Source organism: Poecilia latipinna, unplaced genomic scaffold (assembly GCF_001443285.1).
Source record: "Poecilia latipinna isolate Pla-1442-1.1 unplaced genomic scaffold, P_latipinna-1.0 Scaffold432, whole genome shotgun sequence".
NCBI lineage: Eukaryota > Metazoa > Chordata > Actinopteri > Cyprinodontiformes > Poeciliidae > Poecilia > Poecilia latipinna.
The window spans coordinates 267,827-294,043 of NW_015113048.1; the positions used below are offsets into that span (position 1 = coordinate 267,827).

General features: G+C 40.7%; 1 protein-coding gene across 6 annotated transcripts in view; it reads left to right on the plus strand.

The window, feature by feature from the left end:
• Positions 1 to 1,633: 1,633 nt before the first annotated feature.
• The window catches only part of mcf2la (mcf.2 cell line derived transforming sequence-like a), a 41,396-nt gene continuing 16,812 nt past the window's right edge, over positions 1,634 to 26,217 (plus strand). For 3 of the 6 annotated variants that reach the window (XM_015038183.1, XM_015038187.1, XM_015038188.1), the window contains exons 1-4: positions 6,440 to 6,587; positions 21,253 to 21,336; positions 22,383 to 22,497; positions 24,397 to 24,487. In XM_015038183.1, the coding sequence (XP_014893669.1) occupies positions 6,455 to 6,587; positions 21,253 to 21,336; positions 22,383 to 22,497; positions 24,397 to 24,487 (423 nt within the window). In that variant the 5' untranslated portion in view covers positions 6,440 to 6,454. Of the gene's footprint in view, positions 1,725 to 5,216; positions 5,311 to 6,439; positions 6,588 to 12,291; positions 12,537 to 21,252; positions 21,337 to 22,382; positions 22,498 to 24,396; positions 24,488 to 26,217 lie in introns of those variants that run through there. The other 3 variants (XM_015038186.1, XM_015038185.1, XM_015038184.1) reach the window with 3 other exon arrangements.

The following is a 26,217-nucleotide window of genomic DNA, read 5'->3' on the forward strand; positions in this document are numbered from 1 at the left end:
TCTCTAAAAACACACAGTTTTATTTGTTGCTTTACATAACAGCAAAAAAATTATTGTTTTGTTGCATACAGGAATATCTCTTTTGGAGAGCTTAATTACTTTATATGTAAGTCATAAATATGGAAGATAAATCAATGGCCCCCTATTGGCTTAAATCTGCATTTCATGCAGCCTTACATTCAGGGTGTTATATTCAGGTAAACACACAAACAAATGCATACAAGCAAATTAGAAGTGCATCAAACGTATATCACCAATAATTCAGAAAACTGACTCCACAATTAGATAAATTACACAGCGTAATATTTTTAGCATTGTATTTTTTTTTTTTTTTTTAGCAACGTTCAGTTCTCACTCTACAAGAAAAAGCTTGGCTCTCTTTTTAAAATGTAATCTACTCTTCACTTCTTCCTAGAACCAGTCGAATTGTTTCTGTTTTAAAAATCCATGAACGGTGCTACTGTCCATGTTGTGTGTTTTTTTTCTTCCACTCAACTTTTTAACATCCCTCAACTTTTCACTTCTGTACATCATTCTGTGAAAATGATTGATTAGATTAACTCATTTGCCAATAACTTGCACGCAGTATCCTTCATGTCAATTTTATTCTTGCTTTTCACAAATGTTGTGCGTTTTCTCCTTGCATCTGGTCATGAAGCTGCCGCGCTGAGACAGAACCCAAAATGTCTCTGGATAAACATTCGTCTCGGTGCCAAACTGAAACCAAAAGTGAGTTTGTTCCCTTTTTTTTTTTTTCTGGAAATTACGCCCACTTAAAATCTGCTGATTCCGCTGTTTCCGTATCCTCTGGACTCCCCCCTTTCTTTGGCCACATCTGAAAAAAAAAAACAACTTGACGAACAGAAGCATCACATTGTGCTGCACATGGAGCTCGCTTGCCTTGGTCTGTATTTAGACTGGCATATAACCACGTCACAAGATCCTAGTCCATATGACTGCGAGCACGCTGCTGTATTGTCAAAGCAATGAAAGGGCCCTCTGTGGGGATAATTGGACTGGGAATTGGACGAATTTGTGTTGATTGTTCTTACCAGAATCAATCAGGTGGGGATCCATGAGATAAAACACCAGACTTTCAAAGTGGGAAAAACCTGAACTGAGCAATATTTGGAATTTTCACAGAAATGATGAGAAACGAGAGTCAAATTTAGTAGAAATAGGCGACTTTCTTAGTTGAGTTTTGTTTTAAACGAAACCCTGAGGTGATCACACAGTGCAAAGCTAACCTCAGCTACATCGAAAAGGATCATCACATTAGCAGCTGTAATGTTGTTAAAGCGGGCGCAAGAGCAGAATCATGGAGGTCATTATGTGTTATGCGATTGCAGAACTGCCTTCAGTGTCCCTTCCTTCCTCTCCTCTTCCCCTCCCGCTCTCCATTCAGCTGACCAAAATAAGCATCCGTCTGTTTCTCTTCTCGTTATTCCTTCTGAGGAGTTTCACCTGAGCCGTACTCCTTGCAGGGCGCTCGCACGTCTGAACTTTAGCTCTGTGCAGTTTGATAAATATAAATTTGTTGCGTTTGTTCATTGCGTTGCTACAGGCTGTGACTTGCATGTGAAGAGAAGTCTGCTGAGAGCTTTTTTTTTTTTTTTTTTTTGCTGTTGTTGTTTTTAGTCCAGTTAATATGGGTCAAAAGGCGTCGGTGGTGGACGAGGTGGACGAGGTGGACGAGGCGGTGGAGGTATTCTCAACAGTCGGCGGTAAGAAGAGCCTCTGCTTTCTGTCATGTTTTTCCTCTTTGCGTCTTCAGATTTTGTACGCATTTTCACTCCTTGCCTCAAATCTGGTTTGAGACATTTCGGAATCATGTATGCAATAAAAGCCCGTAAAATCACACAAAAAATAAAATAAAATAAACATAAAAAGGTGGCGGTAAAATTTCCTCAACCAGTAAGTTTATTTTAAGTGCAATACAGTTCATTCCTAGTTGTATTGCACATTTTATTTCTGTATTTAAAAATAAATCTTAAATCTCAGTAGCCAACACTTAGTATGTGCCAGACTTTTTCTTTTTCTTCTTTCTTTTAAGATTTGTCATTCTAAAACAAAATTCTGCAAATTTCTGGAAATTGACGCACAGTTTTGGGTTTATTTTTTAACTATTTTGTGTGTTATTTTGCAACAGCAACTCTGGCAATGCAACAACCCCTCAGTACGATGCTGCCACCACCTTGCATGACAATTGCTACGTCATTCTTACACTTCACATCCCTCAGTTTAACTCTCCCGAACATTAATTCTTTCCATTGGAGCCAAAAATGCCTAACCTTTATCTTGTCTGACCGTGAAAACGTTTGTCTCATTATATTGGTTTCTCTCACTTAACTTGCTTTTAGCGTTTTCACACACTAGAAGAATAATACAGCAAACCTTTAAGTCACAAGATGTGGTGATACCAAGCTGGCAGAAAAACTGTCTGAATTCATAAAGTGCTTTCCTATAGAAAAACAAATGCAGTGGAGGAAATTGTGGCACTTTTTTTTATAGTGTGACTAAATAGTAGACAGACTTTTCTTTGGAAAATTTGCCTATTGGCAGATGATTCAAACAGCTTCAGCAAAATGTAAAAAAAAAATGGATGGAAAATAATCAGTGTTTCACTTTTTATACAATTTAATATGTCACAGCTTTTTCCAAAGTTTATTGAATTATTCTCTTTGCTCAAATACCTAATTATGGAAGTATATTAAAGTCATTTAAAGTGGCAGATAGTTGCATGTGTTGAATCGTTAAAAACGTCTTCCTCGGCCTCTCTTCCTAATGAAATGATTTATTTTCGTATCATAGCTGCTCGAGTGGCTTGATTGGCCAAAATATGTGACTTTACATCAACCCACTTGCAATAAACGACTTCAACAGAGACTTTCCCTTAATAATTTTCCTTTTTTTTTTCCTCTACGCTTCCCAAATTGTTTTCTCTCTGTGACTAATAAAACTCTTTTGCTTTGTCAGATGAGAAACAAGAGTGCTACTAATATTTGGGCGAGACAGAAACACATAGGAATATATCCACATGCTGTTACGCGATAAATCAATTCCTGGCTGTCTTGAGAACTTGAGAACGCTGCGTTCAAGAACAATCTCAACACGGCGGGGGGGAAAAAAGTTGGAACAATTCAACTTTTTGTTACAACTTAACTCCCGACTGTTCTGCTTCACTCATTAATAAATCAAATTGTGCAGGATACCAGATAATGAAAAGTGCATGAGCAGACTTTTCCTGTTACCTTTGAAGTCGCAAAGTGGGAATGTCATTGCGATTGTGTGATGATAAAATTAGGTAAGGCAGAGATAATGCAATCGTCCAAAGGAGGTGGAGACCTTTTGCAGATGGCACCAGTGTAATTTCTTATTTCATTCATTTAGTAGCCGTAACTTCCAAGCAGTGCCTGGAAGTGCCGGGGGGCCACAGGAGCTCCCCCTGTTTGAGCTTGGCAGCGTCGGAAAACGCAATATTTAAAAAATGAGCTTCAGATTGTTGGGAATGATTAGATCTGCTGCAGCTGACAGAATCGCGTAAAGCTGTCAAGGCTTTAAACACGTTAGGCGGCATTTCGAAACTCTGCTGCATCACAGGAGAGAAGATGATTGCATGTTTTTTTTCCCCCACATATTTTTATTATTCACTTATTTCACGAAGCTCCTAAGAATGAAGGTCGTCTCTGATGCACTTTTGTGTCGTTTTAAGATCACAAAGTAATAATGCCAGCTCTAGCTCTGACAGCAGCTGTCCTGAGAGGGAATCAAACTCATTTAAGTTTTTATTGAGAAGTGTAAAACTGCCACATGATTTCGGAAAGCAAAATATTACCCTTTCTTTATGAAATGATAAATGCAGTGGCCTCAAATAATCTGGTTATTGATCAGTATTTAAAAAGAATATTGTATGTTACTCCATGACATGACATTCTTCACAGAAAAACTGGGTTTTAATGACGTTTTCAACGATTTTATTACTTTTAAAGCTATGTCGTACCCTTTTTTTTTTTTTTTGATCTCTTGCAGTGGATAGATGAGTACACCTAATTGTGCAGACAAAATTAAATTAATTAAACATTTATTAAAATGGGAATTTTTGTAGTTTTTTTTTCCATTATAAAAGATTAATTTAATTCTGATTTATTAAAAATCTAAAAAATAAACCCCCAAAAACAACAACATTTGAAAGCAGTTCAAGTTGTTGAATTTGTTTTCTAGTATGGGTTTTAGATTTTACATATTAGGTTTGACTTTCTAAAATGTCCTAATTGGTCGACTTCTGTAAGAAATTGCTTGCAATGGATTTTATTTAGGGGTATCTGAGCAACTGGGGTGTGAATGTAAATGCCGTAACGTGCAGGATTTGTGTCCATTTTGAATTTTTTTTTTTTTTGTAGCCTAGAGACACGTACACACACATGCTCCGATGGTATAATTAGCTGTTGGGGGGATTCTTGTCCCTGCCCACCCTCCACCCTGCTTTTCCTGAGATAAACTCATGAAGTGAGATAAATAACCACACACTCACTAGACACATATACCGCTGCTAAACTGAGGGAAAAGGGACATGTAAAGCAGCAGGAACTGAGTTTACTTTGTTATATTTATTTAAAAAATATGGTATGGTTCAAAAAATGTCTCTTTTGGAGTTGATTCAAGAGAGCCAAGAGTTATTCCAGCTGCTGCATGACGTGTGTGTGTCGATCAGCCTCCTGACCCGACACACACCGACCCGGAGAAGAGGTTAGTGTCCATCGCGCTAAGTAACTGTGGGGCTTTTACATCTGAAAATCTCCACTTTTTATCCATTCTTCTTGAAACTTTATCAGTTTCCTGTAGCTGAGTTTTTTTTTGTTTTTTTTTTAAATGAAGTGGCGAGACAGAACAGGATTTCCTAACAGCAGGGGAGATACGGGACTCCCCTGTTGTGTTTCACTTGTATTTTTTTAAACGTATAAGAACAATCCCGGTGTTTAACTCCCGCTGGTTCTGCGGCACCAACGTGTCCGCGTCTTTATCAAAACGGAGATCAGGGCCGACTCTTTCCGCTCGGCAGACCAGGAGGGGCACTAGTGGACTTTTGGTTTGAGCCTTGTTACTGATTAGCTGATATGACCTCTGCGAGGGGCTAATTGGAGACCTCACCCCACCAGTCGGTATTTCGCCGGCGTAGACGTGCGTTCGCAAGTCAGCTGGCTGGCAGGTGAAGTCGACCTTTTACCTTCGCCATGTGCGCCTGGCTCTGCCGCGTCCGTCAGACTGCAGAAATGACAAAGGCTCATAAATCCACACAGACAAACACGCAAGGTGAGTGTTGCATTTTCTGTCTGCGTGGGCTGGCGACTGAGCAGGCACGCTTTGTCTGAACAGGGTTGGAAAAAAGCTCTGATTAGGTGTAGCAAATGAGTTTGTAGATGATTTATGTGCTGCATGAAGCTGTTCGGCCAAAAAAGGGTGAAAAAGTAAAGAAATTTGGAAAACTCTTCAATGAATTTGTGAGTTTTTGTAATGCGATTTTAAGAGTCAGCTCAAATATTTGCGGAGAGCCAGGCTCCTGGTTGGACTATTATGCCATCAATGGTTTGGGATATCAATTTCAAGGGTTATTTTTCTTCTAGAAGCATTTAAATATGCAGTTTTATCAAATTTGTCCCTTGTTTTCCATTCACTACTGTTTTGTAATGTGTAACATGGCTGTTATGCTGCCGATGAGGCTCCCTACAAGACTTTTAACTTCTCTGATGATGAATATACCTGAGATAAGATGCCAAAGCGTTGAGCTCAAACACATATATTGTAACGTTGAGTAAAAGCACCAAGCTTAGTTTAGCTTAGCTTAGCGATAAGTTCCTATTTCAATGCCATGACTGGGATATTGGTGATTTAAAAACCTTCTGTGCAGTTGTGTGCAGATGTGTGAGTGACTGATGGAGCACTTTGTGCAGAGAAAAACTCTGGCTAGTCCTAGCATATTGAAGCATGTTAGTGGAAAGTTTAATGGAAAGAAAACCTGAATTTGCAACAGGCCTTTAGAGGGTTGTGAAGGAACGTCCAGTTTAAGTTTTGCTGAGATCTGTTTATCAAAATTAACATAAAAAACTCCTCGACATATATCACTTGTTTGTAATAAAGCTTTCCCGTCAAATTAACGGAGGGCCACCACAATTGCGTAGCTCATAGCAAAACAGATCTCAATTAAACCTCCGTAATAATCCCTAGCAAACTGTTCCTGATGGTATTTCCATTTACCTGCAGCAAACTGGCGCTGCTCAAACACACCGCGGGTTGAAAGGACACGTTGTCGCCGAAGGGTGGGGTGGCAGAAAACAGGAGTGACGTGATCACACTGGGCGTCTTGACAGGTGCGCAGCAGAAAGCGAGAGCTTGCAAACGGGATGAGGAGAGCAGAATAAAAGCTCGGCGACGTCCGTCCGTCCCTCCACCTGAGGAGATGGAGACGGTGAGGGAGAAGGTGGAGAGCGAGGATTTGAAGGAAGGCGGCGGAAAGGAGGGCTTTGTCTCCATTACTGTGGAGGAAATGAAGAGCTTTTACAGTTATACGCTCTGCTGCCAGCTGCTGCACAGTAAGTTTTACAGACATGAGTGATGAGTAAAGAACTTTTGCTGTCATTTTAAACGCATAAGATTTTATTTGATTTCATCTTTTAAAAAAAAGACATTAAAGTGTCCTTTTAACATGTCTAATTTATAGCTGCCGCAAATCTAAAAGGTACATCTAAGCAAAAATAAATGTGCAACTTTGCAGGAAATGTTTCATTTCCTTTGTTTTTAGTAAGCCACATGATTATCTTTTTTTTTTCTTTCCAAATAATCTCTGAAGCAATTAAGGGGGATTTTGGTCATTCGTTCTCTTACAGTTTCACTCTGCATGAAATGACTGGATTTCCTAATAGCCTGCGAATAATTTGCATTATTAAGAGTCTTATTTTAATAAGATGTCCTCTCTTATTTTCCAGTTTTATGATCTCGGATGAGCCAACAAAAGCAGCCGTCTTTTAAAGTTTATAGACGCATTGTCGTTCATATAAAGTCGCTCTCTGAGCAAATATTTGAGCTTCTCTCTAGTTTATCCGAAGCGTTCGGGTCAGCTGTTTTTCGTCTCTCTTCTTCAGAAAAACGCCCTGACGGAAGCGCTGCGAGGAGGAGTTTAAATCGAAACAATCAGACATACGAACACTTTCAGTGTTTGTGTCCAACATCCTTATTTACTTAAGGTGGCACAGTAAAAGTAATTGTTTCCTGGAAGTCTTTGCGTAAGACAGATGAAGAGGTGTGTGTGTGTGTTTGCATTACATGTTTGTGACATAAAAAATTACATATTTGTCGACAACTGAACAAACTTCTTGACTTCTGTGAGAAGAGCAAATCATTTTCTCGATGGTTTCTGGTTCTTGACACCTTTGCGTGGTTCCACATGGCTAACCTGATCTATTTCTGGGAGCTTTGTTCTGTATTTAGACATGATGGGGATTTATTTTTAGCAACAACTCGTGTGTCACAGACAAAGACGGTGCTATGTTTCAGCTTTGCATCAGGTTTTTCTCATTAAAATTGCTCTGGGTGCTGAAGATATAACATTTTTGACATTGAAATATCTTGATGGGCTGAAAACCGCTTGCTGAAGTTCAAACTGAGTATCAGCATGAGGAACAAAAAAAAACCAAGAGGTTATGGTGCCAGATCAACTGGTCTGTATGTTTCAGAAACAGTTGATGTGATGGGAGTTTTATGAACAAGCAACTGTCAGGTTTACAGAAACATTTTTGAAAAGTTGGAAATGTCCAGTGAGCAGCAGTTGTGTGGATAAAAATGTATTGCTGGTATTACTGGTTAGAGGAAAATGGACAGACTGCTTTGAGGTGACAGAAAGTCTCGTCTGGATCTTGGTAGAAGACCATGTCCGTATCCATGACAACATGCTGAACCTTGAAGCTGACTGGCTGCAAAATAAAATTCTGATAAACCCAACATCACCTCTTCACCCCTAATCATCTTTAAAAGCTCTGCCATTTGGTGAACTTTCTGAAGTTTTCTTTTCTAAAACTGATCCTTGAATAATACTTTTCTTGTCTTTTTTTGTTGGACGACTCAATAAATTGTTGATTTGGATGCAGTTGTACCAGCAGCAGTGCCTTTGCCTTTAAATACCTTTTAGATGAAAAGCAATGATGACAGCAAGTGTTTTCCATGGTTCACTTAAGAAAAAAGATTACTAAGCACCGCTCCCTTTGTAAAACGGCGGAATAGAAGCTGTCGAGTCATATAATTCTTTAAAAAGTTCCCAAAACTCTGGAAATGCTTCATTTCCTTCCCAGTCAGGCTTAAGAAATCACAATGCATATATGGATTGGGCAACAGTCAGCAGACTTTTTTTTTTTTTACTTTTTGGAAAATATACAAAGGTGATTATGTTTGGAAAAACAAACTTATGGCACCACCAATACCGAAGTCTCCTGACTTATAATTGTCAGCTGTTTTTCTTTTCTTTTCTTTTTTTGTTTTGTTTTTCTGTGGTATTTCCCTGTGTTGCCTGTTATTTCTTGTTGTGGCAATTCTTCCTCTTTCTAGTCATCTTATGATTTTACAAAACCAGTTTCTTATTCTCATAATTGCTCTCTTTACTTAAGCTCTTACAGTATGTCCCTGTTTTGGATCTAATAAAGGTCCTTTTGCTGGACTTCCCTCCAAAGTTTTGTACATTTCTCCCTAACAGTTATTTAAATTAAAAGTTAAATTGCAGGGCAAACAGGCCCCATTAAAAAAAAAAAAAAAAAAAAAAAATTGTTCTGGTCTCTTTTTTTTCTTTTGTCATAGAACATGGCATTTTAACAAAGTCGTATCAACAAAAAAGACATAAATTAGGAATAAAGATGTATATTTTTTTGAGCTGTAGTAGAATATAATTGAAGGGATCAGCCGGCAGCAAACAGCTTTTGATGTTAAAAGAGGATATTGGTCATCTGCTTTATTAAGTTCCACCCCAGCAGGCAGGATAATGGCCTTTCCACACGGTTATATTGGACCTCAAAGACGGCGCTGGATTATAAAACAATAAAAATAGAATTACATTAACTGTTGGCTAAATATTGATACTTCGGGTGTTGTGTTTTATGGATACAGGAGTCGGCTGTCGCAGTGGCAGCAGCAGCGGGGCTGCGTTGACGGGTTCAGGCTGCTTTCTGTCGCGTTAATGTGAACTTTGAAGGAGGCGAAGTTATACGTTTGGTCAAAGGGAAGCAGAAAATTGACTTAATTGCTTCCTGCTACCGAATCTCTTCATCTGCAAACTATGATATGTAAAGATAGCGAGAGAGTTTAGTCGTGTAAGTGGTTTTAAAAGACTTGCGGTGCTAAATCCAAATATATATATATATATATTTAAAAAAAGCAACTAGGTATTGACAAGTGTGTTGTTCCAACCTCTGCAGAGTTGTGTGTGTTTCCTATTTTAGTTGTTAACTCCTTTTCAGGCCTGTGTGAGTCATTTCTGAATTGGTGTCTTCCTGTTTACACAGCAACAGGCCGGTAGTGTCTGATCGCGAAACGGAAGAGTGCTGCAGCGTCTCTTCTTTAAAAACAGAAGATTTCTAAAACTAAAACTTCACCTGGAAGCCGCTCTGCCTGCAGTCTGCATCACGTCCGTTCTAACAATAAATAGCTTTCCGCAGCAGTCTCCTTCACATCCCACAAAAACAGACTTGGGTGCAAATTTTGTCTTCTGCTACTCTTATTGAATTAGTTTGTAGAGCTGAAATATTGGAGTGTCATTTGAACATTTGAGAACATCAGGATGCCCTGTTACCTGGCGAAAAAAAAAAGAAGAAATCTGTGAGGCAAAAATGCTTTTTTGAGGTAACAGAAATGCTTTTTTTTAAAAAAGCATTTGTTGCCTTTGTCCCACGGCCAACTTACTCCGTCACCTAAGTCTCACGATGAGAGCAAACACCCTGAACGGCCTGCAGTGTACACCAGCTTTTGGCGTGTTTAATAAATGTAAAAAAGCCCCTGAATCTCATTTAGCGATAATCGGATTTCCAACATGAGATTCATTTAGGCATTTAGGCCAAGTCAAACGCCAATTCTCGTTGGCATTGTCTTTCATCTCTTTGTGCCTAATCTCATTTTTACTGTTTTCGCCCAGACGGATCGCTAAAATTCATACGGAACCAATGCAAACAAGTTGAGATGATTAAAAAACATACGCTATTTTTGTTCTAATCGAATTAGACTTGTTCTACTTGGTCTCAATATAAGAAATCTATTTGTGATGTGGACTTAATATGCCTGATCAGGGACATAATCATCAGATGAATACAAGCTCTGTGCACGGTAATAAGATGACTCTGACGTGTGTCTAACTTTGTGAGGGGAATGTGAAGACCTGGTATAAACTGCGCGGCCTGTCCCATTGTACAGACGTCTGCAAAAGCAACACAATGTTGCGCATAATTATGAAATGGAGCGTAAAAGCCTTATGATGATGTTTTTCAACAATATAAATTCAGAAAGCCTTTTGCAATAATTGGAGCAGAAAGGTTTTTTTTTTTGGTGGATACTTTGAACATCTTAAGCACATGTGTCAAACTGGAGGCCCGGGGGTGAAATCCAGTCCGCCAGAGCTCTTTGTGTGGCCCTCAACTAAAGCGTGACACATAAATAATTCAGTTGTGCGCTTTAATATTATTTTATCACTCAAATCAAATCAGTTATATGCTACCATGTTGCATAATTTAGTCCCCCAGATCAACAGATCCCCACACTTTTTTTGTTCTAATGCGTAGTTGTGAGTTTATAACAAATTTTCCACAAAAATGTTCAGAAACATTGGGTTTAAGTGATGCTAACTCCCACCTGCAGGTGGCAGTATGTCTTACTTCACTCAGCCTTATTACTTGATGTAAAGTTATACTCTTTTATCGATGTGGCGAGTAACAAAAAGTCACACTTACCGTCATACGCAAGAGCAAATATCGCAAAATTTCTTGTAAATATTTCTAAATTGGCAATACGAAATGAGTGATTTTAATTGCAAGCAACTACAAATAAGCACATTCAATTTTTAGGAAGTACTTATTAAATGCAAACACAGCTTTAAATTTATATTTTAGCATGAAAAGCATCTCCAATGTCTGTTGCTGCCACCGCTGTGTTTTTCAGTAGAGATGACTGTGTTCACACAGGATGCTGGTCAAGATGGGAGGCTTTGATCTCATCTGACCAGTCAGCTCTCGTCCACTTGTCAGCACCGTCCTCTACATGACTGGTGACGAACTGGGATCGGGACTTTTTACGGTTTTCCTCTTGCCAAAATATGCATGACTGACCTCATGAACCTCATGACTTGTCCAGACTTAATGATGCCAATTGTTGTCTATTATACCGGCACAGTTTGAGAATCTTAGACAGAACTTGAAGGCAACGTTTGTGTTCAGGTCGGGTAAAGATGGACTAACCTCTTTGTGTCAGTCGGCAGAATCTGAAGATTTCTCCTGTTTTTTTTTTTCTTTTTCTTACCAGTTCCAAAAAATATATATCTTTTTTCTCATCCTAATTTACGCAAAGATATATCTGTTTCAATATGGAGATTTTTTATTTTTTTGTATTTGCACGCCATGTGCCATCATTCAGAGGGGCAGTGGAGCTTTGCGTGAAAACAGGCTTGGTGTTGAGGAAACAAACATTTGAAAAATGCGTTTTGTCTCTGCAGGGCTGCATCTATGAAACTGAAGCTCTGAATTGGCCGTTCAGGCAGCCACCAGTGTGTGGCAGGCTGGGTCCCCCTGCTGTCTTCACTGGCATTGTTTGTTTGTGGGAGAGTTTGTCCCGCTGAATGGAGGAGAAAAACACGATTAAGATTTGAAAAGACAGAGGGAGACTTTCTTTTTGCGCTTTACAATTTTTATTAGATTTTTTTTGGGGGGGGGGGGGGGGGGGGGGGGAGGCATAATTTTCAGCACTCCATACCATCGAGCCACAATAAAGCCAGATCTTGTACTTTGACATTTATTACAAACACTAATCATTATCACATTTAGTGTTTACTCCTAAATCGAAGCAGGAAACTGAATTTATATTTCTGCAGATTTCCATGCTGTCTGGTCTCCCTGTGGAAAAAGTGTGTTATGTGAAACCAGGGGCGGACCGTCCGAATCTCCTCCTCCCCTTTGCTGGCACACACTGTGGGAGTGTGTGTGTGTGTGTGTGTGTGTGTGTGTGTGCATGTGAGAGAGCTGTGTGTGGAAGGGGGATTGTGCAGAGCTCCGCTGTTCGGTGACAGCTCAGCAAGCAGCTGAAATCCTCGGCTGCGGCGGAATGGACGACCTTAACTTCCACCGGGATGTGCTATGACAGACGCTTTGGATGTTTTTGAGTCTCTTTTAGCGCAGTGTGTGTGTGTGCGTGTGTGTGCATGAGAGGGCATGCATGTGGCTGCAGAACAATGGCTCTAAACAGAGTATCTCAACTGTGCCATGAAATCACCAGGCTGTGGCTGCAGCTGAAGATGATAACAGGTAGAGTTCTGGTGTCTGTTTCCTCTGACAGCTGGCGGACGAGTCTGTGTTGTGTTAAAACAGGCTGACGACTAATGAGACGGTGGGAATTCAGAAGGTGATTTTTCTGCCTCTTAGCATTCAGTTCAGACAGAGAAACGATGTATTTTTTTTAATTTTTTTTAAATGCACGAATATGTCGTGTCGACTTTATTACAAGTCTAAACAAATTCCACTTTCAAATCTTTCCTTTAAAACCCCCTGCATTTGATCTGAAATTGGAATAAACTTTAAAGTAAGTAATGCCTCAGATTCTGTTCTAAATTACTGAGCTTGGCTTTATATGTTCGTTGCCAGACTCTAGGGGCTGAAGTTTTTGTTTCATGCGCTTTTCAAGTTGGCATTAAAAGTGCAAATGAACAAGAAAGTAAACTATTTTAATAGGGTGGTGCCGCCTTGTCATCATGTGCAATTTCTATGGTTGTCCATCGGATTTCATGACTTCGTCTTGTTTCAAAAGAAGGTGTTAACCAGCAAACATTTTGAAATTGACATCCTGAAGCATCCGGTTACCTAATTGTCTTGCAAAGCTTTGCTTTTTTTCTCCTTTTGTCTCGCTACAATCACAAAATTCAATGGTTTTTCACAGGACTTTATGTGAAACTCAAACCAGGATATACAATAAGTAGAAGAAAAATGATGCATGGTTTTAATTTAGGTTTTACAAATCCAAATTTAAAAAGTGTTTGATGCATCCTAAGTCAATACTTTACAGAACCAGTTTTTGTTCTGCAAAGTTTTGGAGAACATTTCTATCAAAGCTGCACATCGGGAGTTTGATGTTTTTGCTGATTTTGGTGGGGACTTTGACTGGGCCACTCTAACTCTGACTGCTTAGGGCTGCGAACCTCCAGTCTTTTGCGAGTCTTTTGCAACTTTTAGCAGGTTTTCTGCCAGGACAGTCCTGTATTTAGCTCAAACGTCTCATGAACTCTGACTTGTGACAAACAAGGTCCGAATTTCTGAAGTGCCAGACTGATTTGAGCTTCTCCCATCTGAGCTGTGGCCCTCTGCAGCTCGTCTAGAGTCCTTCTGTTTCACAACCTGCTGGTGTTTTAACAGTGCCACTCAGAACCATTTCTGAGTTAGTTTTCCTGGCCCGGCGTTGTTTTCCAAAATTGACTTTCATCTCATTGCACGAAAGGATACTTTTCCGGCCGAAGGCAACACTATCCATCGGAAGCTTACATAATCAGATCTGAGGTGGACGGTGCATTGTGTCCTCGGGTCGCGCGGTTGTGTTGTTGAAGCAAAGTGCGGGGTCATGTGAGCCCGCTCCGTCCTCCGTACAGTACTCTGAGCAGCACGCTGACAGCATGTTAATCACATTCAGCCCATTAATAGTGTTTCCTCCTGTCAGTTGGGGCCAAAGCCTTAGACTGTCAACATCTCCCCCTCTTTCTTTCCTCTCTCTTCTGTTCTCACTGTGTGACTTTGTGTTGTTTTATTCTGCTCTTTTTATTTGCTCTCGTGAGAATAAAACAATATTCCATGGAGATTTCGTCAGGCTTCTCTTGACGCTCTGTCGGCTTTTATAGGCGTGTTAGTCGACTCCTGAGCCGACCTAAACCCGGCTCGCACACTAAAACAACAACAAAGTGTCAACCTTTCCCCTTTGTCTTGCGCTGTGTAGCCGCATCTCAAGTAGCTCAGGAGAACTAATTTGATGTTAAATTTGCGTTTTGTGTCGGATTTGGCAGCGCAGCGCAAGATTTGAAACGGAACGAATCAATAAAACCGAAAGAAAGGCCGAATGAATCTTTCATGATCCCCGAGGGAGGGAGCAGAGGCACAACAAATCAAATAAATTGATTTATTAATGAGGAGACACGTGTATCATGTTAAAACAAATCAAATCCGGTTAAAGCTGGATGACTCTTAACATTCACCTAATCAGAATCGGTTAATTTTACTCCTAGTCATTCGTAACATGATGGGCTTTATTTGATTGTTTTATGGGGTTAAAAGGAATTGTATTATCGTGCAATATATTTTATTATATTTTATTTTTTTTGTTTCAGATCACTAGCCAGGATTGAGCCCAGACAAAAAAAGAGCAGCAGTCGTCTGTGACCTAATTAGCTAGGCTCCCCTTAAAGGTCAAATGTCACATTTTATCACCAGAAAACATAAAAACAAATTTAAAAAAAGCCAATAAAGGAAGAATGAAGCAAATCAATCAGTATTTGGCTTCCTGACACCAGTTCTGGTCAGAACTGAATTTTTCGTGTTTCAGATTTCAGATTTTAGCTAGGAAGTGAAACATAGGTTATTAATAAACATATTTTAAAAGAATAAAGATAAACTTCAGTCCTCCTCCACCCTCCTTTGACCAGAGTTTTGGTTGTTTTAAACTGTAAAAATGGCTCTGGTTATGTGTGTGCCTCGCATCAATCTCCAGAGATTTGCAGATTAAAACACATCTGCTTTGCTAGAGTGGTTCGATGTTCTATGGTGTTTCCCATTTTCTAATACAGCTAAGAGAAATCGACCTCTTACCTTTACATTGTTTTTATGCCTTTAGTGAAACAGGAGGTCGCAGATACTTATCACTAATTAAAAGTTTGGACATTCCAAGGAAAAAAGCATGCAAAAATAAATACCCGAGTTACATGAAACAAATGTTTCTGAGTTATAGGCTGGACTTTTCTCAAAATAGTTGTGAAATTATGGTACTGTAATAATAATAAAAAAAATGAACCTATTTCAAGGGTTTTTACACTAATCCTAATATTTGTATGGGTTCCTGTGTGTTTGTATTAGAAAACCTTGAGTTCAGCCACACAAATACAATGAAACAATGTTTAAACTGTAGAAAGGTGGGCAAATTGTTTGCGTTTTTAACACATTTCCCCTCATATTCCCACAATTTTCAAATATTAGGAGTATCTTAAGGTGTAACACTCAGCTGCATAAGGAACAGCAGAGTCAGTGGAATAAGTGATTCCTTTTCCTCCACGGCAAGTGAAAACACAGCCCAGTAGGATTAGCTGCTTTCTCCCTGCCTTCCTCTACCTCTTACCCTCTTTGTATGTCATTTCCATTTTTTTTATCCTCCCCCAGCTCCCTTTCTAAGGTTTCACGGTCTTTGTTCTGTGCAGTGTAATGACTGGTAGCTATGGCCGGAGGCAGCTAAAAAAGGGCTGCTGTCATATTTGCTGGCTTTGCTCTCGGCGGAGCTATTACTGTAATGGCAGAGAAAGAGGAAAGGAGTGGATGTAGACTTAAACCCACAGAACTGCAAGCATATGTACGCTTTGTAGTCCAGTGATTTGGGAATTCCTTTGAGCCATAAATAATCATGTGGGATCACAAGCTGGCGTTGTGCTTTTTTAGCCTGGAGGGCAGGTGGAGTTTTATAATGCCTTGTACCGAAGTATGTGGCTTCTGGGTGGAGGGAGTTCACATGAGGCATTTGGTGGCTTTAAAATCTGCTTGCACGAATAAAACTTGTGATACAAGCCCGATACAATAAATCAGATTAATCAAACCAGGATTTTAGTTCTGACAGAATGAATGTGGTATTTGAGAGAAAACGTCGTGAGAGTGCTGACCAGCAAGGCTACTCTGATTTATTTATTTTTTTGTAATTAATCCACACTGAGACAATGTAAGCATCTAATGCATGAAATAAAATGATCCAAAATTAAATATGATAGCTCTGCTCCCAATTCCATCACTAATAAGGCTTTTCTGAGCCTCGCGTTGAGACGTTTTCATTTGAAAATGCAGTCCAGGCCCAGAATGAAGCTTCATGTATGCAGCTAACGAGATCAGAATGGAGTTTGCTTTGTTTAGCAAGCGCTCATTAGCATGCAACAACAAGTTGACTGATCCCACAGCCCAACTGACGAGACTAATGAGCCACCCGTCATAAGGCAGAAGCTGCTTTAATTGCTCGGTGCAGATTATTCATCTCTGCACTGTAAACCATACCACTGGAAGCTCACCAATCGGCAGTTCTTGAAAGTGGTTTGGATGAGTTGGAGCAGGGCTTGCGTGTCTGTTGTGACGGCAGCGCAGACTGTAGACAGAGGGACAGTTAGCGCGTTGTTTGGGCCGAGATGATGATGCCACCGTCTATTCAGTAGATCAGGGCTCGGCGCCCGAGACCAGCAAGCCCGAAGCCATTGTTTTTGTTCGCGGCAGGGAGCGCGTCAATGTTGTTCCTCTCGGCCGTCGAACTCCTGCAGGACTGAAATATGAAGCTGCACTGAGAGTGCCCCGCTTCAGGACGTGAAGAGGAGCCCGGCTGGAATCCTGTGAACATCAGTAATAACCTAACGTTTGTCCGCTTACAACCCGTCTTAAGCCACACTAATTCGAGCTTTGGGTGCGGGGATGGATGGGTACATGGCAGGCCGCTTCTGGCCCTGTGACCCAGTTGTTGTTTGGCCCCGGTGTGTGAGTGCATGTCAGCCGCTGGCCCGTATGCTTCAGATAGCACACAGCGGGGACAGATGGAGCTTTGGTAAACCCAGACTGTAATGCCAGATAATAGAGCTCGGATTCTCTCTCTCTCACACACACACGCACGCACGCACACACACACACACACGTGCAAACATACATGCAGACAAGCTGGAGGATTGTCGCTTCTCTCTCTCTCTCTCTCTCTCTCTCTCTCTCTCTCTCTCTCTCTCTCTCTTTTTTTCTTAAAACACCCAGCTGGCCACATTTCTGTTGCCATTTGATGCCAGCAGGGTGACTTTTGTATTGATTTGTATAACGTAGATACTTATCGTAACATTTCTAAGGCCAGTTCCTGCTGCATGTCTCAGTTGTTTTGGTGAGCATAACTCCCAGGCAGGGGTCTTGCGTGTCCGTTCACGTGTGTTTGAGCGAACATCGTACGGCTTCCCGGCTTCCTGCGGCTTTGAACTTTGACCGGCCACCAGCACCGCTGGCCGTCAACAAGAGCAGAGCAGCTGGCTGCTGTCTTTGATCCGCCGGTGTATGTGTGTGTGTGTGTGTGTGTGTGTGTGTTCAGCAGTGAAAAACCTGTAGGAACATGACTTCTGCACAAAGGAGGAGGCTGTGTGTGAATAATGGGGATAATACCAATCTGTCTTTACTGGATTCAGCTGAAAAGTTTCCTTCCTTCCACCTCAACATTCCAGCATAAAAGTTAAATTTGCTTCACAAATTTAGATGACAAAATAAAGGAAATTCACACACAGAGAGTTGTGAGTTTAGGGCTGCAACAAAGCCTACAATTAAGCGCTTAACTGGAAACATCTCACACTTGTGGAGAAGCCGAAACAGATGTTGCTCGCTCTTGTTTTTCATGCAGCAGTTGTCACCTGCCAGAAGCACAGCAAAACACGACTCAAGTTCAGAGTTTGAGAACTTCTGGGTTAAAACCAGCTGCAGAAAGTCGCTTTTCATCTCAGAAAATTAGAATATTACCAAAAAAATATAAATTGATTTCAGAAAATCTGTTCAGCATGCCACGAAGGTCTAGTCAAAGCATTATTAATGACTTTTCTTCCAATCGCCGTCAAGTTTGCCAACATTTTCCAGTGCAGGTGGTAAATGATGGAAGAAACGTTCCAGTTGTTGGAAAGTGTTGTGCTTCTCCTGGCCCAGTCGCTACAGACGGGTCACATCCAACGTATCGGCTGCCTCCAGGCATTAAATATGTAGACGCCTTCAAAGAAGCCCTGTCCTCCATCTCATCTCATTGAGACACGATCACCTTAACCCTCTCTCCATTAAATATCTCCACCACCTCTTCGCTGAATCCACCGACAAACTCAGCTGGAGATGCTGAGGTAGTTCAGAAACGTCTCTCTCTCTCCCTCTCTCTCTATCTCTCCCTCTCTCTCGCTGAATCTAAATTATAAACTGTTGCCTACATGTGCGGTTTTCCGTTTTAATATGAAAGTTGTTGGATTCGTTGCACAGAGAGACTGCGAGAAAGGATGAATGAAGTGTGGGAGGGGTGTCAGAGCCTGGGGGAAGGGAACAAGGATGCTGGGGGGAGAAATTCTTTCTAACCCCTCCATAATCACTATTTGTGTTTGGCAGCATTGGCCCACTTCTGCTCTGTGTCTGTATGTGTGTGTGTGTGTGTGTGTTGTTTGGTGGGTAAAAGGGTCTACTTGCAACCCGTAGTTCAATTTCATTCAGGCCACGGAGGACAAAGCAGCGTTTTCGGGTTGCAGCAGCCCTGAAAAGCCGCCCGACGCCTGAATGTCTAATAGATTTGCACCGTTTATTGCTGTACCACAGGAGGAGTGTGTGTGTGTGTGTGTGTGTGTGCATGTGTGTGTGCTGTGCAGATTGGTTCAACTTAGTCAAATCGGTTTCCTCCCATTCATATAGCATGTTGTTGTCACCTACACCAAGCCGGCGTAAAAAAATATATCTATATATTCACTTCCCTGTCTTAGGGAAATACTGATATCAATTAGTAAGATTATTTGACAGCTTAATTATCACTAAATAATGCAAATTCAGCAAAAAATATTTTGTAAAAGCATAAGTTCAGATTTTTTTTGACAATGAAAACAATGAAAAAAGAATATTTTACATATAAATAGTTCAAATATTTTAGTAAAAAAATGTTTTATATAATTTGATAGAGTTATTACCCTCTAGAAGCAGTTTTAACATAAGCTTCTAGATTCTTTCCAATAATTATCTTTATCTTACGAAAAAGAAACCCACCAGATCTCTAAGATTTTTATTCATAGACTATTAAAAAAACATCATAAATCAAATCTTATGAAATCTGCAGACAATAAAGAAGGACTGAAAGAGAAAATTAGTGAATATACCAGAGAAGGGCCTAAATAGAACAGCTAAACAAGTACACATACACACACACAGTCGCGCACACACGAATAGAAATATATCTGAAGTCAAAGCCTAATGCTACGTGTCAGGCTGTGGTCCAGAGTTGGAGTCCTGCTCGGATCTGACAGCTGCTACAGAAAGCTCAAAACAACACACTGAAACACACTCATGTGTCAGTTCATTTTCTCCCACTGGCTGCCTCATCTGTATCAAATGTCCTCTGATACTGAACATAAAGTGTTGGAGGAATCATTCACCACCTTTCCCTTCTTACTCCACTTCATAAGTACGACAAAAAAAAAAAAAAAATCTAAAAAAAGACACCCATCCTTTCCCTTTCTATTTACTCTTTGATTTCCATGTTGGAGAAGCTGTTTCTGCTTAAGCCAGCGTCTTGTCAAAGCTCCATTAAGCTCCATTAAACCGCCAATCTAATCTGCTTAAAGCATCCACCTGCCTCTGGACTTTCTCCTTAACTCCCTCTTTTCTCCATATTGGTTTTCCCCTCTTCAGAGCATCTTCTCTTTGCCTTTTCTTTCTAATGCAATTCAAAGAAATGATTTGAAATCTCAACACGTCAAGGATTTTTTTTTTTTAGGATCGAAACCAAAGTTGTAAACCTCAGTTTCTCTTGCTGAGTCAGAGTAAAGTTTGGACTGCATAATAGAGTTAGAGCGCATAGAATGAGTCACTGTCTAGACGGTGTGTGCTGACACGTATGGATGTGTAGCATTACTCCAGACGCAAGCTTTTAATCCGCCTGGTTTCCTCATCGTATGGACCAGACATTTATATTTTCAATACAAGATTAAAAAAAAAAAAAAAAAAAGTTAAATGTGCTGCTAGTGCTACAACAGAGATTTTCTAGCTTTTTTTTGGTGATAATTTGAAAAATACTATGACGTGTAGCTGTATTCGGCTCCCTCTCCACCAGCTGTTCACGTCCGGTGGTGGCATGCCAGTCCTTTTCCAAACAGCTTCAGACTGAGAAATCTCGGAGCAGCAGCAGCAGCAGCGAAGTGGCAGGCGATGACCGCAAACGCTCGCACGAAGAATACAAAACATATTTAAAAGCAGAAACGCTGTACAGTAAGGGCAAAATTTCAATATGAATATTGTGTAAGAACGTGCAACTGAGTTGGTTAATTAAAAAAAAAAAAAACATTCATTCATGTGTTAATCTCCTGCTGCAGCTTAAAAAACCCCAGACATTTGGACTTCCTCCCTCCCTCCCTCCCTGCCCGCCTGCAGCACCAGGATGCAGAAACATCAACCTCAGTTTGTCTGGCTTACAGGGTGTGAAGCGTTGTGATGTAAACGTGACTGTAACCTGCCTTACAGTCGGCTCTGTGGGGCAATTGAGACCGTGAGCAGTTTGTTTGGTTTGTCCTCGGCCTGTAATTAGCGTCGCTCGCTGCCAGCTACACCATTGTGCCTGCGAACCTCCCCGCTCCATGTCAGCGCCAGCCTTGGCCTGCATGCACACACACCCCCTCAGAGGCGCTCTCAGCTTTCATTCACGGCCGCGCACGTGATCGCAGACAGTTGGCACTGCCGGGTCAAACACATGGGGGAAATGGAAAGAAGAGGGTTTTTTTTTTTTCCCCCTCTGGCTCTATATGTCTGAGCGGGCTAAATGAGATTACAGTAATCCAACTTGACCAGGGAAGAGAGGAAATGCAAATGCTGTTTGTGTCATCCTCTTCCCACCTCACTTTCACCTTTTTTTCATTCAACAAAAGGTGTATTTCCTTCTGTATCACCAAAAATAAAAGGATTTCAGTGTGTCTAACCATAAATTAATGAATATCTGTTTAAAACGTCCTGCTGCATGTTGATTTTTCTTCTATTTTTTGCTCATTTGTTTTTTGTTCAGATGACATCCTGAAGAAGGAAGACGGTCCTCTGTTAGCAGCTCAGATTGGCTCCGAACTCCAGAAGCAGTTCGCCATCCTGCCAGGTTGGTTTGATTCACTCCCACCGCAGAATCATGAAACATCCCAAAACGTTTGGGGAAAATCCTACCTTCAATTTGAGCACATTTATTCAGTGAGGTTTTTTTTTGTAGGAAAGGAATGTCTTTCATCGTAGATCCAAAACCTAAAAAGGATTTTGCACCTAAGGCGTCTAGTTTTTAATGTCTTTTGGGCTTCATTGAAGGAATTTATTCTCAGTTATAAAAACAGGATTTAGGTCACTTTCTCTCAAAACACTTGCTATATTTAGCCACCTTTAATAAATTCAATAAAAGCTGATTTGGGTGCAGCAAAGATGGCTTTTCAGTAAAACACTCTCTGCACAGGCGAGGCTCTAAGAAGATAAAATACTTTGTCTTACTAAACATTTTTCCCATTGTGAGAAATGGTGTGTGAAGTAAAAAAAAAGAAAACACGGACGAAAAAGCTCTGCTGCTGTCTTTTAGGCGTCTCTGCAGAGGAAAAGTTTAATTCTTCTCTGACGACAAGTCGACCCAGATAAGAGACGCACAGCATCACAGTCCACACCAAACATTAAATTCCACACAAATACACACTTCGGGAGTGTGTATTTGTTGGGGGGCTGTTTTGGGTTGCCATGATGATCGCGACTGCCTGGTGAATAATTTACTGTGGTGATGATGCGCTGTGTAATCTGAGTCTCTAGGGAAAGGAAAGGAAAGGCCTCGTCTGTGGATTAAACATTGAGATGTATTGGTGCATCTAAGTAAAGGGGTCTGAAAACAACAACAAACCTACATTTTCAGACTTTTATCTAAAAAAGATTTTGAGAACAATGCATCATTTTCTATCTACTTCAGTGATGCGCCTGTTGTTGAAATCCCGATGGAGTTCATTAAGCTCAGCGACTATAATGTGAAGAAATTCATTGCTTTTTGATACTTTTTTGACCACAGTTTATCTAGAAACCAATCTTTCACAGATAACCCTGTTAAACATCATTATGCCCAGGACTTAAAGAGGGTTTAAGAAGTCAATATTGACTCCTCCGTGACCTCTGTGCCTCCAGGGGGTCGCGGGATCGATGGCCACCCCGTCATCTTCCTCCCAGAGTTTCCGGCGTTCGGTGAGCTGCCGGAGGAGGAGCTGCAGAACGTGCTCCGCTACCTCACAAGCGTCCCCAGGTTAGTGCAGCTGCTTGTATAATAATACCGTGTGGAGCCTACAGATGGCGCTGCAACACTAAAGGCAAGGAAAAGGAGTAACAAGACTGAAATGAATTATTTTAAGGAGAATAAGGAATTCATCTTGAAATATTAAACTTTTTTTTTTCTTTTTCACCTTTTTTTTTTACAGTAAAATGTAATGAAAGAACATTGTGGGATTTGCTTTAAGTTCTCTTTTGTTCTTGTTGAATCAACCCTTTACTCTCCCCTTATACTATCTTTCTCTCTCACTCATAATTCATCTGTTTATCAGCATGACTCCTCTACATGCATTTTTTTTTGTCTATGCCTGATTACCTTTTATATATAACATCCACCGCACACACCCTCTTGAGTCCCCTCCCTCTCTCCACTCTCCCACTCCGAGCTCCGATTGGATGAGAGGCTGCGGAGCTCGGCTGTGATTGGCTGAAGGGGCTTTGAGGCGGCCGATGAAGGAGCAGAGAGGAGGAGGAGGAGGAGGGAGATGCTCTGCAAGGATGGGAACGGTCACCTCTCTCCGTCTACAGACGGCAAAAAGAAAAAAACAAAAAAACAACAACATAAAAAACAGTGGATGAGATCAGGATAAGCAAGATTTAAAGACGATTGGATGATCATCATGGAATATTGAGGATCTATTTCGTTTCACCCTTAAATATTTGGATTTTCCACGTCCCCTTTTCTCTTTGGATTTGGATGTTTTTACCAGCAGAGATGGATTGAGGATTTTGCTGCAGCAGCATTCACTCGGTACATCATCTGACAGCCGGAGAGTTCGGCTCTGCAGCGTTAGCATGTTGGCAGAACACTCTGTTCGCCGTCGTTGTGTGTGTGTGTGTGTTCGGAGGTGTCAGGGTGCATGTCATGTTGTTCAACAAGACCTTTCACGAAAATGTGGCATTGTCTCACACACACATGCACACACACTTAGGAGCATTAGCTTAATGAGGCTGCTACATATGGCTCTGCCTGTGGAATGAATGGCCAGATTTTCTCCCTCCTCTCACAACAGCGCATTAATGCGGTGCCAAAAGGTTGCCATGGTAATCAGGATGGTTGCTCATAATCGCAGCCGGTGAGAAATGATGAGAGCAGGCAGCCGGGCAGCTGGTAGCGAGGCTCTGACCTTAATTGGGGCCCATCTCGATTCTCTGAATGTTTTCAAGTCTAAATGTATAAAAAGATACTGAAATCAGGTGTGAGCTAATTAAACTAGTTCTCCTGAATTTACATTATGTGAGCCTTCAATTGGGGAGGAAATTGATGAGTTGCGCTGAAAGTTATTGCACCGATCAGGTCAATTTTTGAAGCGTTTTTATTTGAAGGATTAGAATCCATAAAAAGAGAAAAAAAAATGCCCTGTAGGACGATACACGTGCTGCAGACTCATTACTTAAAATTAAGGGTGGGAAGTTTGAAATCAACTGCCAATCAAATGAAAGAGAATATCATTCATGCATCAAAAACTCAAGAAGTGCTGCAAAGTGCATGCTGTGTGATACGTTTCTAGACCAAAAATAGTAGTAATTTTCACTTTGATGCCCTTCTGCTCTCCAATCACAGTCAACCAAAAGAAAATCGTTCGGTTCCGATCTCAGGCGACATGTTTGGTGCATCTTCAAAAGTCATGACCTCACAGTGAAAGCAGCCCCAATGTGGTCAGCCATCATCCAACATCACTATTCTTACTATGACTGCAACATGAATCTGCAAAACCAGAAGACGTCCTGAGTGCAGCATCCAAATTAATCTCTAAGCCCCCCACGTTGGTCCCACATAGCGCTTCAACACCGCACACCCTCTTCTTATCTATCCGCCACACGAATGCGGCAAAGTGTCTTTTCCCCCTGCGATAACGGTGCCTCTCTCCTGCAGCGTCGCAGCGTCTGGAGAGGGCTTCATCCTGATCATCGACAGACGGCTGGACCGATGGGCCGCCGTCAGAGCCACCCTGCTTCGCATCGCAGTAAGACCCCCGTCCCGTTTTGTTTGTGTGCTTGTGACTGATGGAGAAAGTGCGTTGGCAAAACCGCAAATGGCTGCTTTGGTTTGGCCGTTGGGGTTTTACATGATTTAATGCTTGTTTTCACGCCGATCTGCGGGGCTGTCAGCTGTCTGTGGATATAATTTAGTGTTCGGATTGTTTTCAGTGCTGCTACTTATTCATGAGCTGCGTTGTTGTGAGGGCATGTGGAAGCTCTCTGCGTCTTCCTGGATGTTGAAATGAGGTGGGAAGTTAAAAATAGCGTATTATTCTGGAGTGGGAGGTGGAGCGTCTCACAACATGTGAGACGGTCTCCTGTTGGAACAGAAACGGATGTTATTCACACATTTTATTTTTTCCTCATTAGACGAATCCTTTGACATCTTTTTGTCTGTGTCCTTATTTTAGCCTGTCTCTAGATGATCTTAACGCTAACTAGAATAAGCAGAAGAGGGATTGAATCATTTTTAAATGTTGAATGCTTTTCAAAGTAACAAACTGGATTATTTTAGTTTCCGTAAGTATTGATGTATTAATTCTTTGTTAAAGGGATATTATTTTTCTTTATATGTAGTGGGGGCAAAATGTTCTCTTTAGATTGTAAAGGTTGACAATAACTAAGCAAGTGTTTAAAGTCCCAAAGAGATTCCAAGATATAAAAACTTTACTTGTTTAAACTGTAAAAAGTTATATTGACCAAATCTTTATTACTGTAGATAAAAAAAAGATAAAATACACTTTAAAAAAATGGTTAGGTGTACCACATCCTTTTTTGAATTGCAATAAAATCTTTTATATTGCTCAATTGTTCTTTGCACTATAAAAATCTTTTGCACAGACTACTACATCCTTGTTTACACTGTAAAAAAGAAAAACAAGGTTTTGTGTACTGATTAGATCATAGGGAAGGCTGTAATAAAACTTTACCAGGTCCAGATCCTTTTTTATACTGCATAAAACTGACATTGCCCAGATCTGTTTGCGCCTTTTGTACACACCACATGCCAGATTACACTGTAAAAACTTTTGTAGAGATCAGATAAACACTTCTAAGACCGCTTATCTCCTGTTCTGGTGTACATGAACATGACACATTTTTTTTGTTTTGTGTTGTTTTTAAATAATTTGAGCTTCTTATTTGTCTGTTTACCACAATAAAAACTATTGTCACACTGTAATTGCTGACATTATTTTGATTTTCATTAGGAAGAACCCCATGCTGTTTGAAAAAGTCATTTTCATTAGATAACTTCGATTCTCTCACCTGTACCACATGTGGATGTTACGAAGCAGCTCCAGCAGCTTGAGGACAAAAGCTTCACCTTACCTTACACATCTGCTGTCTGGTTGCTCGCTCTGTCTGCTACCGATCAGCCCCCCCCCCCAACCAGTCTGTGCAAATCTATGCAAATGTATGCTAATAGGATACTAATTACCATCCAGCCTAATCGCTCTGTTTGAGCAAAACTATTCCCATAGTGGCTATAAGCTGTTATGAGACTCCTTCCACTTGTAGAGAAACATCTGAGCACTTGAGATGCAAACATGGCAGTAAAAATGAACCATAACAGCAGTCTGCTGATTGGTGTGGTTCGTGTGTTTATCTGGTCATTTTTCATACATTTTTTACATATATATATATATATATATATATATATATATATATATATATATATATATATATATATATATACAAAAAAAGAGTTTAAAAA